A 13,348-nucleotide genomic window follows, 5' to 3' on the forward strand; every position below is an offset into this window, starting at 1 on the left:
CCGGCCGGCGTCCTTGCCTGGCGGTGAGGCTGCCTTCCAAGGAACCGGTTCGCGTTTGTGGCCGGCGCGCGATAGCCGCAACCGTTGGCTTCTTGCGATCGCGTGCGTACGCGCGCTTCCTTCTGACGCCGCTCGCTCGCCGTGCCGGCTGTCTGGCTGGATTTTACCGATCGTGAGCTGGAAGATAAGAGAACAATAGTTTCCGTACGTAGTTGCATCCAGCAATGCGTAAAATGTAGGGCCGCTTGATTTTGCACGAACTCGGTGCATGACTTTGGCTAATACTTTATACGTCATTTCGACGTATTACTTATATCTATGGTTATTAGGTTTCTTGTGGTGGAACCACTCACCCAGGTTTGAGTCTTAGACTTCCCACGTATGCAGTTATTTCAGATTCTCCTATGCTATTTTTTTCACCCCGTCAACTACAAGACGTATATTCAAAATTTACCAACTTAGGCCCTGTTCTCCCGGAGCGGACGGAGCGCCAGCACAATCACGCGGAGCGGCTCGAACCCAGCTCCTCGCGCGGAGCGGAGCGGAGTTGAGAGTCGGGAGAGCTTCCAAACAGGCTCTTAGTATCTCATGAGTATGTGCATGCATGGGTTCATAGAATGAGTGTGCGTATGAACATGTGACCGTTAAAAAGTACTACTAGTAAAACAAGTCAAAAAACTAATTCAATACCCCACGAAAAATATAGGAAACACTCTAGAAACGTGCATAATGCGGTGTGCATTCAATTTCTTTATTGCAATAAGACCACATCCGCAGCACACAAAAATTGGCTGACTTGTAAGAAAGAAGAACAGGGTCTCTCTCATCCATCTGGAGTGATCGGACACGACACCATCCCGGGCTCGTCCGTCCAGACAAAAGCCTAGCTAGCTTGACGTACATGGCTTGCACTTGTCGTACGTACCGGTGAGCTAGCGTCACGCAAGGCAACGAACCCATGGTACGACTCGAACCACACCCTCGATCAGCTCCTCTGCCCAACTAGGGCTCCCTCCGTCTCATAATATAAAACGTTCTTGCAAGCTATACATACACGTGCGCATCGGTTGGCACGTAGTTCCTCCGTTTTTATTTACTCAGCATATTAGCTTTGGTTAAAGTCAAGCTTTGTAAACTTTGACAAAGTTTATAGTAAAACATATTGACATGTATAATAACAAATCAACACCATTAGATTCATTATTGAACGTACTTTCACATCATATAAATTTGTTAGTGTAAATATTTATATTCTCTTCTATAAACTTGGTCAAACTTTATGAAGTTTGACTTCAGTCAACTCTAATATGCAGAGTAAATAAAAACGGAGGGAGTATATGTAGTGCAGCACTATACGTACCTACTGTGCTTCTGCTTCGGTGCCTCCGCTGCATCATATCTGTGGTTCAGCGTTGCAGCAGCTGCCAGTAAACATATGCTCATAGTAATATGTAGTATCCGGTGGCCATGCATGCATCGTGCGTTCGTGCGACACTGTAGTGCTAGTGCAACCAGTGCTCGTCTACTACTAGCTAGTAGGAGTAGGAGTACGACGTATACGTTGTCCATGCATGCATGAGTACCACTAGTAGGTAGTAATGAATGGCTTTCATGGGCATCCTGTGACTGGCTGCAGGGCCTAATCATCTCTACTGTGCATGTTGGAACCTACCTACGCTTCGAATCTTTGATAACCCAGACGGTCAGCTTTTTTTTATGCGTGGTGTTATTGGCATACGACATGCGTATACGGCGTTCAATAATTTTGCTCTCCGGGAGCTAGCGACGATGCACGTGCCGGACATGAAAATGCCGCATCGAACGGCTGCAAAGACTGTAGTAGTAGCAATAAAGATTGGTCGGGCCAACGGTCATTCAAATAAAAAGGTCATCACCGCACAACACTAAAAAAATTTCAGAAAAACTTTTGATCTATTCATCATCAATTATTTATGGTAGTACAATGAACGATACAAATAATAAAAAATTACATGCAGATCCGTAGACCACCTAACGACGATTACAAGCACTGAAGCGAGCCAAAGGCGCGCCGCCGTCATCACCCCTCCTCGCTGAGCCAAGCAAAACTTGCTGTAGTAGACATTCGGAAATTGTCGTGCTAAGACCCCATAGGACCAGTGCACCAGAATATTAACCGCCGCCGATGAAGAGTAGCGTAGATCGGAATGGTTCAACCTGAAGACACACGAACGTAGACGAACGACGACCAGAAGAAATACCCCCTTCCGAGCTCAATGGCTTGTGCCAAAACCCATGAAATTCCCCTCGGCTCGATGGCCAGTACCAAAACCCATGATTTGGGTTATTCCAAGCAAAAGAACTTACTAATTTCTTCTTGACAAAATGCAAATTGCCTCGTGTCTTGGCTAACAAGCCCATGGCATAAGGGAAGATTAAATAAAAATGTTATCGTAGATTAAAATCTAATTCTAACCAAAAACATTAAATGCATATATGACTCCTTATGCTTATTAAAACCAAAGAAGTCTTGGCTAACAAAGCCCACGGCCAGTCTCCTTATGCTTATTAAAACAATGGCTCGATCATAGTAAGAAAAATCAGGTACATAAACGGTAAAAAAAATCTTCCTAATAGCTACTGGTTGTGGGGCGACGGTGGCTCACTGGGAGGGTGTCATGGAAGAGGTCCAAGGCATCGAGGTCGAGGGTGGCAACATCATAGAGGGGACATGGTCGGGGATGAGGGGCGCGCTGACGTCTGCAAGGGAGAGATGGCATCGGGGTGAGGGTGACGATGGGGGCGATAGTGACGCTCGATGGGGATGAAGGTGCGGCTAGGGACTAGAGATTTGGGGGAATGGGGAATTTGGCTTAAGTACCGTGCGGGGGCAAAACGGTGTGTAAGTGGAGAGATTAGCAGTACTGGGCGCCCATGCTCGCCCGCCACTAGTAACCCAAGTTATCAGTGGCAAGTGTTTCTGGACGCTTGCCACTTGTAATTTATTTAGGTTTTTTTGTGTTTTTGTGAAACAGTCGTATTTTAGGATAAGAGTGGTTGTCTAATTCATTAATAGGATTGATGGCACACCATAACAAGAGTCACGTGAATCTTTGGCACTTTGTTTGGCTTGATTTGCTATTTTCGGGGCACTAAATGATTTCTAACTATTAAAAGGTGGTAAATGCCTTTTATTACAAAAGATGTAAATGAAATCTGTAAAAGATGAAACTTGACATGGTATCATGATATGACCTCTAGAGGGTGTGATAAAATTTTGAGAGAGTTATGGAAATTTTTTGATGCACTTCGAGTAGAAAATGAAGTCTCTCCGGGGAAGAATCAGGGTTTCAAAGGGAAATTGTCAGGTTTGAAGGGGAACTCAATTTTTTTAATCATTCCCCGTTTAAACTTTTTTAGGTTAAATATACATCATTGCAAGTTTCATGATCAAATTTAAGACTATTCTGGGTTAATATGGTATATTTAGGGCATCTAATGCATCTATAGTTATAATGGAACACTAAAACCAAAAGAGTACTCCCTCCATCCATATATATAGGCCCTAATACGTATGTTTGACAATCGGTAGAAAAAGATGTATAATATGAAAATAATGTCATTAGAAACTCTCTTTTCTCACGAATTTGATAGTATGCTCTATGTAATATGCATGTCATATATTATATTACTCTAATATCTGGTCAAAGGTAACCTCAAAAATCGTATTAGGCCTTGTATATATTGATGGAGGGAGTACACAAAAACATTTAAAAAATGCAGAAAATACCTGTGTTCCATTATAGCTGTGGCAGGCCAGCCGCTGGTAATACCTGCCCCACTGCTAACTCTGGGTCAAATCAGGCCCAAACTAGAAGCAGGCTGCCCCACGGGTAACTCTGGGTCAAATCAGTCCCAATTTAACAGTACGCAGACGCTCATATATATGATTGAGCACCAGGATTTAAATTCTAATGGACTATGGTTACCACCACTACCAGAATAACTGTTGCTGCCGACGGCCCCGTCGGCATAGATGACGGTATGCCGACGGCCGCAAGAAGACCGTAGGCGTAGAAAAGCCGTCGGCATACCTCCATCTATGCCAACGTGGGTCGTCGGCGCAGAAAGGACGTCGGCGTATCTTCCACTATGCCGACGGGCGCCGTCGGCGTAGAAAGACCGTCGGCACATACATGGGCCAACCGGCCCCGGCTCAGACGGCGGGTTGACGCCGTCAAAACTATGCCGACGGCCCTAACGGCGGCCGTCGGCATAGCTATTAAACGTTTTTAAATTCAGGAAATGCCACGTGGCCTATCTATGCCATAGGCATATCTATGTAAAATAATTTTTTTCTATTCAGCAAAAAACCAGGTGGCACCTATTTATGCTGACGGCTTATATGTTTTTTATTTCTCATTTTACATTTTTTTAACATTAGATTTGATTAATTTAAATCTAATTTATATAAACTTAAACATACATAAATTATATATGGATTTGGGGCAGAATTTTCCATAGATTATGAATATCTCCTTTGTTTTTACTTTTGAGTATGTTAAAATGTAATCTCATGTACTTTTGCATATAGGTCCTTGTACTTAGTAAACATCACAAGTAATTGATACTTCCACAGATTTGGACAACTTTAAAATGATTTTTTATCACAATCTCACACCAGGTCCTCATGCATGTGTGAAAGTGTTGTGGCATGTGTAGACGCCCTTCTTGGGCTCCGGGGTGTGCTCCCATCCACGGATGACAGTATCGCCGTCACTTGGAGGAGAGGAAACGTGTGGGTCGGGTCGAGCCGGAGTGAATCTAGTGGTGGGTTGGGTCCAGACTGTGTTCGGGGATGTTCGTATGGGCTGACCTATCGCAACCAGGTGGAAGAGTCCACTGGTCAAAGCCCGCCTGGCGAAAGTCAAAGGGCTAGATGGCATTGCTCTCCCAATTTTTTTTTAAATAATACAATTTTTTTACTAAATTTCAGAAATATTACGCCGTAATTATAATTCTTTTTAAATACCCATCCAGTCGGCCTACTGATGACCGATTGGACCTCAGTCGGCCCTCTGCCGGCCGATTGGATCCAGTCGGCCCACTGCTGGCCGATTGGCGCCTAGTCTGCTTCCTCTAGGCCGACAGGTGCATGCACCCATTTATCTGTTGAATAGGTATTTGAAAAATGTTGAAGAAGTATTTTAAAAAATGTTGGTCATGCATATAAAAAATATTAATCAAGCATTTGAAAAAAAGTTGAACAAGTATTTGAAAAATGTTGAAAAAATATTTAAAAACTGTTGAATATGTATTTGAAAAATGTTAAAGAAGTATTTTAAAAAATGTTGATCATGTATATAAAAATGTCAATCAAGCATTTGCAAAAAATATTGAACGAGTATTTGAAAAAATGTTGAACACATATTTAAAAGAATATTGATCATGTATATAGAAATATTGAACAAGTATTTGGAAAAATGTTGATCATGTATATAAAAATATTGATCAATATAAAAATGTTGATCATTTATCTATTTTACTATTCAACAGTTTCAAATATTTTGTCAACATTTTTCAAATACTTGTTCAATATTTTTTAAATGCTTGATTAACATTTTTATATGCATGATCAACATTTTTTAAAATACTTCTTCAACATTTTTCAAATATTTATTCAATAGATAAATGGGTGCATGCACCTGTCGGCCTAGAGGAAGCAGACTGGGCGCCAATTGGCCAGCAATGGGCCGATTGGGGCCAATGGGCCGGCAATGGGCCGACTGGATCCAATCGGCCGACAGTGGGCTGACTAGGGTCCAATCGGCTGGCAGTAGGCCGACTGGATCCAATCCGCCAGCATTAGACCGACTGGGTATTATTTTTGAAAAATATAATTATGCCGTAATATTTCTGAAATTTAATAAAAAAATATTATTTTAAAAAACTAGCATTGCTCTTGGCATAGCTCGACTATGCCAACGGCTTTGCTGTTGGCGTAGACGTGCCTCCAGAGCTCCCAGCTCATTCCAAGTTGGACACATTTGCGGCAAGCCATCAGCATAGGTGTAAACTGTGCCCATCGTGTTACTAGGAGCCGACACGTGGCAGCAGCTGGGAAGTCTGGCACGGAGCTACGCCGACGGTTGATCCATCGGCATAGTTTTGGGCCTATGCCGACGGTTGATCCGTCGGCATAGTTTTGGGCCGCGGCTGCCCAGGTGCTGCCACGTGTTCGCGTATGATTGGCACAGTTTTAACGCTCCGTTGACGGCCGTCGGGTGGAGAATGTTGCGGACGGTGGATGTATGCCGACGGTGGTACGGACACCGTCGGCTTAGCTACCTATGCCGATGGTTTTTATATGCCGACGGCCGCCCTGGGACATGCCGACGTCCGAGTTGCCGACGGGCTATGCCGTCGGCATAGCCCTATGTCGACGGTTTTGGGCGACGGCCGACGGCCCTGGCCGTCGGCAACATAGCTTATTCTGGTAGTGACTATACTTCTAACAATCCAACCACAAATTGATTCGCACCTGTAATTAATATCTGGCCAGATTACCGGTGGCGTGTACATGGGCATGTGATTTGACCCCATCTATAAGCACTTCTCCAGTATTGCTACCCTGTCGGCATAACCAAGCAATAACGCGGCAACAGCGCCCAGATTTATTACTGGCAACACTATATAAATGTGCATAAATGGTGCGTGTACTCAGTTCTTTTATTGGTGAGGTACGCTTAAAATAAATACAACCGCATGCACACCACACAAAATTAGCCGACTTGTGAGAAAGAAGAACGGGAGTCTATCTGGAGTCATCGGACACGACACCAATCGTCGCCCATCCAGACAAAAGCCTAGCTAGCTTGACGTGCTCGTCGCTCCGGTGAGCTAGCGTCACGCAAGACAACGTACCCATGGTACATGGTACGGCTCGAACCACAACCTCAGCTACTCTCCCCAGCTAGGGCGGTATACGTTTGTACAGATCGTACATACACGCATGGCGCATCGGGTTGGCACGTACTCCGTATGTATAGACACATAGGGCAGCACTATACGTAAGTACGAACGTACGCTGCATCAACTGGAGCTCGATTATAGGTTCAGCGTTGCAGCAGCTCTACTTCGGCTCATGTCGAAAGAAAAAAAATGTACTACTTCTGCGCCTCCGCTGCATCAACTGGAGCTCAGTTATAGGTTAAAGCGTTGCAGCAGCTGCCGGCTGGTAGACATGTAGGTATACATACGGTACGCGGCCATGCGTGCATCGTGCGACACTGTGGTACAACTACGTACTGCTCGTCTACTCCTGTAGTTAGTGACCTAGTGTGATTCAATGACTTTTTTTAGGGCAGTGTAAGAGCATGGTTAATAGTTGTAGCTAGTGACCTAGTGTAATTCAATGACTTTTTTTAGGGCAGTGTAAGAGCATGGTTAATAGTTATAGCCGACCGCTGGCTATAAGATGTTGCCACGTCATCTATAGTCAAGCTTATAGCCGGCAAGTATAATAATCAGATGCAAATAAGTACTGCTTCATTGATACATGGCCCATCTTTCTCTCTCACAAAGTGTCTAGAAGCATGTGCTACAGCCAGCTGTTAATTAGTAGCCCGTTTCTCTCTGCCAACTCAGCAACAATATATTATTTTAAGTCTTACAGCCCGCCCACGTCACCTTATTATAACTGCTCCAAGGACGTGTTTGGTTATCTGCATGTTTTTAGCCCTTTGCATACTTGTCCCGGTTGGGTCTAGTTGGGCAAATGCAGGCAAAAAACCATCATCTATACATCGTTTGGTTGCTGCATGTAGGCTGACTGCATTAGGGGAGCAGTTTTTGCATGGTGCCTGCATTGGCTGGGCTGATGCAACTACACGGTGTTTGGTTGCATGCACTGGACATGATTAAGAGTTAACAACTACACATAACACACAGGGTTACACTAGAGTGCCTCGGCGACTGCTGTGGATGGTGGTCACGGCGACGGGTCTGACATGACGAGTATGGAGTCGCGGGCGAGTGATCCCAATTGCTAGTGTCATCGTCGCAGAGAAAGTCCGTGCGGAGGGACGAATAGAAGGGCACTGAGCCAGAGGACAAATGCAGTGCGCATGCCGAGATGGTGACGTCAGTGCAGCAGGACACAGAAGAGAGGAGGCAGAGAGGAACGACGTCGACGGCCATGTCGGTGTAGTAGGACATGGGAGAGGAGGCCGAGAGGAACAACGCTGATGGTTACGCCAGTGTAGCAGGACGCAGGAAAGGAGGCCGAGGGGAACGACGCCGGCAATTACACGCGGGACATGAGGTTAAGGAGTGTCATTAAAATAGACCTCACATATGCATATGTACCGTCAGGAGGAAGATGTAGATCTACTCGTCTACGACTATCTAAACAGAACACGTGCAACATGAAAGTAGTGTGGAACTGCGAGATGAAGCTACTGATCAAAAGAAATTTCAGACGATCAACCATGTGTGCTGTATTTGACAAATTCATCCAAAATAACGTGAAACATGAACAGGACATTGAACATATACAACGAACAAAACTATGAACCAACCATGTGAATGGAACCACAACATCGATATGCTTCTTTTTAGTGTAGTAGACGTTATCTCGAATCGAAGCAATGGTGTGTAGATTAGAAGGGACTAATAAGTGAACGAGATTAGGGGTTAAATGAACAAATCACCTGCAATCGAGTAAATTGCAGGAAACCATCACTTTGAAGGCTAGGTTTGCAGTAAACATTACGCTACATTTTTGTTGCAGAAGACTATATATAGCGTATCTTTTTGCAAAAACCGCTGATTGGCGGATTTGACTCTGTCGGGCGCGTTTATGACAGATCGGCTCTGTTTTCTGCGTAGGGCGTAATAATTTAGGTTTAATGCAAAAATGCCCCCACTTTATCCCCTTACTTCCCAGGCCATCGAACCACACCACCGTACTTCCCCTCGATCCCAACCCTCCCTCCCACCGCAACAGGCAAGCATGCCCAAGATCTCGGCGCCGCTGCTCCCTCCCGGGTCATCGCCGTCGTGCCCCACACCGGATACGGCCACATCGGCCTCCACCATCCCCGCCCAGCACCAGATCTGGCGAGAATGCCCCGGCCAGCTCGGCGTGGTGAGCGTTCGGGGCTACAACGTCCATGGCCCCGTTGACCATGGGACGGCACGGGAATGATGAAAAGAAGGCTAGGGTCAGTGCCAGAGCCCGGCACCGGCAGGAAGGCCGCCATAGGGAGTCGTCGTTGTCGTTCTCTACAAGTGCGCTGCGACTGGGGCAGTCGGGGCGGCAACCGGAGCAGTAGGGCCATCCTGGGGAAGAAGATATAGGGAGGGCGATGACCGGAGCAACAGGGGCGAGCTGTCGTTCCTCGACGGTTCAGCGGCCGCCAATGCAGCGGGACAGCATGCGCGTGCAGCGGCTCACTCTGGTCATCGCCGAGATCCAAATTGGGCTCGCCCCTATTGTCATGCCCCTTCTCCCATTGCCTCCTTCCGCCGGCGAGGTCCACTGCCGCTCCAAGCCTCCATGGGAAGCCAGCGAACAGAGCCCAGGGGCAATGTGCTACATGTTTTGTGCACATCCGAAGCTAATTGCATTTTACATTTTTTTGATTCAGGGGTGTTTATATAAAATTTTAGGGACTAGTTTGTAACTTTAGATTGAAACCCATCTGGCACAAAAAGTTACGCCACATAAGCAGAAAACAGGCTCCATCTGTCATAAATGCGCTCAACATAGCCAAATCCACCAATCATCTTTTTGGGATCTGCTGGAAACGGACGCCTAGTTGGGAGGTGTTTAAGGTTAGCAAAACAGTGAACACAGCCTAGCAAACAGCCACAAGACTGGTCGGGCCAAAGGTCATCAACGCACAGCAACAAATCCGCCAACTGAAGTTTTGGAAAATGAATTGCACGATTCTGTTTGCAATCTTTTGTCTTTGGATAACCATAGGTACCCAGGACCATACGGAGTAAATGCAATTCACTTCTTGCCCATAGGCTAGAAAAATGGTGATGAGAAGAACAAGGATCACCACTGCGGCGTCCTGACACCCTCTCACGCTGCATTGCAACACCACCAGTCAACAGAACCTAAACGGCGACGAAAGGCCCGCGTGCTGTCGGCGACCTTAGTCAAGGAATTACACCAAAACAGCGCCCAGATTTATTACTGGCAACGCTGAGATCTACACTGATCTATGAAACATCACATCAATAGCAGTGAACAAGTAACCACAGCGGCATGCATTAACGCAGGAGCAGTAGATTTTACCGAATTTCAGAGTCGATTACTTGATATATATATAAGTCAGAACATTCAAATAGGATAAGTCAGGATACGAATAGGTTTTTCTTGGTTGTGCAATTTAAAGATCCTACGACGAGGCAAACCGGAATATATACACAGTTGATTGGCACGCCTTATTTACAGGAGGCATTCAGAGCGATTGCCGTGGCAGCCAGCGCCATCTAGAGCAATCCGAAGGTGTTCTCGCCGCTGTAGGTCATGTAGAGGAAGCCATCCTCGTCCTTGTTCTCCTCGTAAATGGCAGACATCAGGGCAGCTGCAAACAAAGGACGAATAGGAACTTTGGGTTAGAACATCGGACCATGCGGTAAAATACACAAGGTAGACATATTTGCTGCTCCCTACCTGTCGGTGGAAGGGTGTTCTTCACAAAGATGAAGATCGCCTTCTCAGCACTGAGCTTGATCCGCTTCCGGACAACGTACACGAACTGTCCAACTGTAAGGTCGGCAGGGACAAGGTACCTGTATGGTTGGGTGACGGCTATTAGAATATAGAACAGCTGACGGTCAATAATGGCCAATCTTGTGCTTTGCTGTGACATGAGACAAAGTTTTGATGCATCAAAAGATCCCCTGCTTTTGAACCATAGAGATGTGTATTTCAATAGTACATGTTTAAGTAAAAGCCTGTGCAAATGGTGTACCACACCGGCAAGAACCAACCCAATTTCCAGTGACCATACTAACCCCATCACTACAGCCCTTGAAACATCTGGAATAAATTGTGTCCACAAAGTACCCATGGGCCACACGCGATACTATTGCTGAAATAGTTAGAAATTAATGGCATCAAGTACCATGAGTTATCAGCAGGAACCCATGACGCAACTATGCTAATTAAAGAACACGCGAGAGTAACAGCGTACAGTGGTAATGATTCATACAAGCCTAGAGGACAACCTTAACAACACCAACTGCTAGCTGTTTAAATAGCATGAAATGAAGATGGAGATATTCTAATCTACAGAAAGGTTAAATAGTATGAAATGTTTGAGCGGAACTAACTTTTTCTTGTCAATGTCAGGAATATCACTCTTCCCAGCCTTCTCAACGATCACCTACATTACATAGATTGTTTTACATATTAGATCAAACAAATCATGGGCAAGGAAACAACCTATACTAAACAGTAATAACAAGGATAAGCTTACAGGAATTCTGTCAGAGTACTTCTCCCTTATACGGTTAGCCTCGGCCTGCCTCCTCTCTGCAATGCAGTAAACAGCAAAATCTTATTCTGAACTGACTAAAAGGAAAATGTATCCTCAGAATAAGTTAAAGATCAAGGTTGCAGCAGATAGAACAAGAGTAAATATTATGATATAGAATCAATAATGTTCAAATAGAACTGTAACTAGCAGATCATCACAAGTGATGGAAATTGTAAAACTGCTAAAGTAAAGGCATAAAATTAGAGTAAAACATACATGTCAATAGCTAATGATTCAATAACCGATGGTAAAAGTCTACGTTTATAGAGAGAACTCAGAAGTATTTCCTCTCAATTTCACTGCAGGACCCTTTCACACATATCCAGCGAGAAGGAGGATATTAGGCTACCAAAACTCGTAGAACTTCCTCTCAACCAGTGTTCGAGGATAGAACTGTAAGTTCCTATTCTTACACAATGCAACGGAAGGGCCAACAAAATTGTTAAAAAAATTAATTGTTACACCAAAGAATCGTTTCCAGTTTATCAACCCCCAGATTAATTTAAAGGATGCAGCATGATGATCAGAATCATGATTAGGATTGCTTATCCAACTATCAGAGATATGTATTGCGACCATCAACTCAATCCAGCCACACAGCTACAAAAACAATCACAAGCACATTTTTGTGTTCTAAAGCTCAGCGTGCTTTCGTTTTAGCTCCCCTCGAAGCAAATTAGCATGCTATTACGCAGATAACTGCTCAACTACCGAAATCCTATGAATACTTGCAGTTATTCCAATAGTTCGTAAGGTCAACCACCCAACCCACATACTATTTCGCCATCTACCGAAAAAGAAAACCGCATAATACAGCAGATAGCACAGCCTCCATAAGACGAACATCCCTAATTCGAGGAACTTCCATAAGAAAAGAGGGGGGGCATGAGAAGACGAGACGAACCGAGCGGGTGCTCCAGCTTGAACGAGCTCTTCGCCATCGATCTACCTTGGTTCCTGCAAGCACCGAGCCACCAGATCAACAACAGACCACAGCCACGAAAACACGCACCGATTGACCGATCGATCCAACCGAATCGGGACGGATAAGAACCCTAGAAAATCCCCACGATGATTCGGGTCGGAACGCCAAATCGATCGGGTCGAATCCCTGATTCGACGGAAACCGACGCGGAATCGATCGGGAACCAGGGCGGATGCTCACCTGGGTCGCGGGATTCGGCGGATTTGGGCGAGGGTTTGCGACGCGGAGGAGGAGGCGGCGGCGGGGAGACGGGACGGGAGGGCGTGGGTTGGGGAAAGAGTGGGGGATTGGGGGTTGGTTAAGTAAAGGGAGGAGGCGAGACCCGCACGAAACGTAACGAAATAGATAACCTGATTTTTATAAAATGGAAGAGTACGCCTCCGTTTCCCGCACGGAAGCGGAAACCAACTACCGTGCGCCGGTGGCCATCGATCTCTTTGTTTCAATTCGAATTTGCAAAGGAAAGCAACCTCCGGGGTTGACCAACTCCTCCTTCTCTTTGTGTGTAAACCTCTAACTTGGAACATTGAGAGTTTGTTTTGTGTTGTGGCACATTTTTTTAGGGAAAACCATATTGAATTGTCTTGTTATTAAACATGGCTTGTTTGCGCGGCTTCTCGGTGTGCGGTTTTCGGGTCTCGGGTTCCATGCAGCCCAATATTTTAAAAAATTTCAAAAAATCAATTTTAAAGGTTTAGAAAAAAATACACGTGCATATAGAGAAGTATTTGTATATGTTTACAAATTTGTATGATGAAGTACATTAAGTTGTGAGCTATAAAACAAAATCAAGGATTTATGGTGTTTAGCAACAAAAAAATGTTCT

At 45.1% G+C, this 13,348-nt stretch overlaps 1 protein-coding gene across 1 annotated transcript; it reads right to left on the reverse strand.

Annotated features, from left to right (window-relative positions):
* Nucleotides 1-10,282: 10,282 nt before the first annotated feature.
* LOC109762315 (autophagy-related protein 8C) lies at nucleotides 10,283-12,932 on the reverse strand. Its single transcript, XM_020321152.3, has 6 exons — nucleotides 12,703-12,932; nucleotides 12,442-12,494; nucleotides 11,478-11,533; nucleotides 11,332-11,384; nucleotides 10,670-10,788; nucleotides 10,283-10,580 (listed from the first exon to the last, which is right to left on the reverse strand). Exons 2-6 carry the CDS (start codon nucleotides 12,476-12,478, stop codon nucleotides 10,486-10,488), a joined length of 360 nt encoding a protein of 119 aa, XP_020176741.1. The 5' UTR covers nucleotides 12,479-12,494; nucleotides 12,703-12,932; the 3' UTR covers nucleotides 10,283-10,485.
* Between the last annotated feature and the right edge of the window lie 416 nt (nucleotides 12,933-13,348).

Source organism: Aegilops tauschii, chromosome 2 (assembly GCF_002575655.3).
Source record: "Aegilops tauschii subsp. strangulata cultivar AL8/78 chromosome 2, Aet v6.0, whole genome shotgun sequence".
NCBI classification, from domain to species: Eukaryota; Viridiplantae; Streptophyta; class Magnoliopsida; order Poales; family Poaceae; genus Aegilops; species Aegilops tauschii.

Coding starts and splice junctions, on each gene's coding strand:
- LOC109762315 (XM_020321152.3), bottom strand. CDS start 12,478: ATGGCGAAGAGCTCGTTCAAGCTGGAGCACCCGCTCG. Junction 11,534..12,441: donor CAAGCTGGAGCACCCGCTCG/GTTCGTCTCGTC, acceptor ACTGCATTGCAG/AGAGGAGGCAGGCCGAGGCT. Junction 10,789..11,331: donor CCTGACATTGACAAGAAAAA/GTTAGTTCCGCT, acceptor CCAACCATACAG/GTACCTTGTCCCTGCCGACC.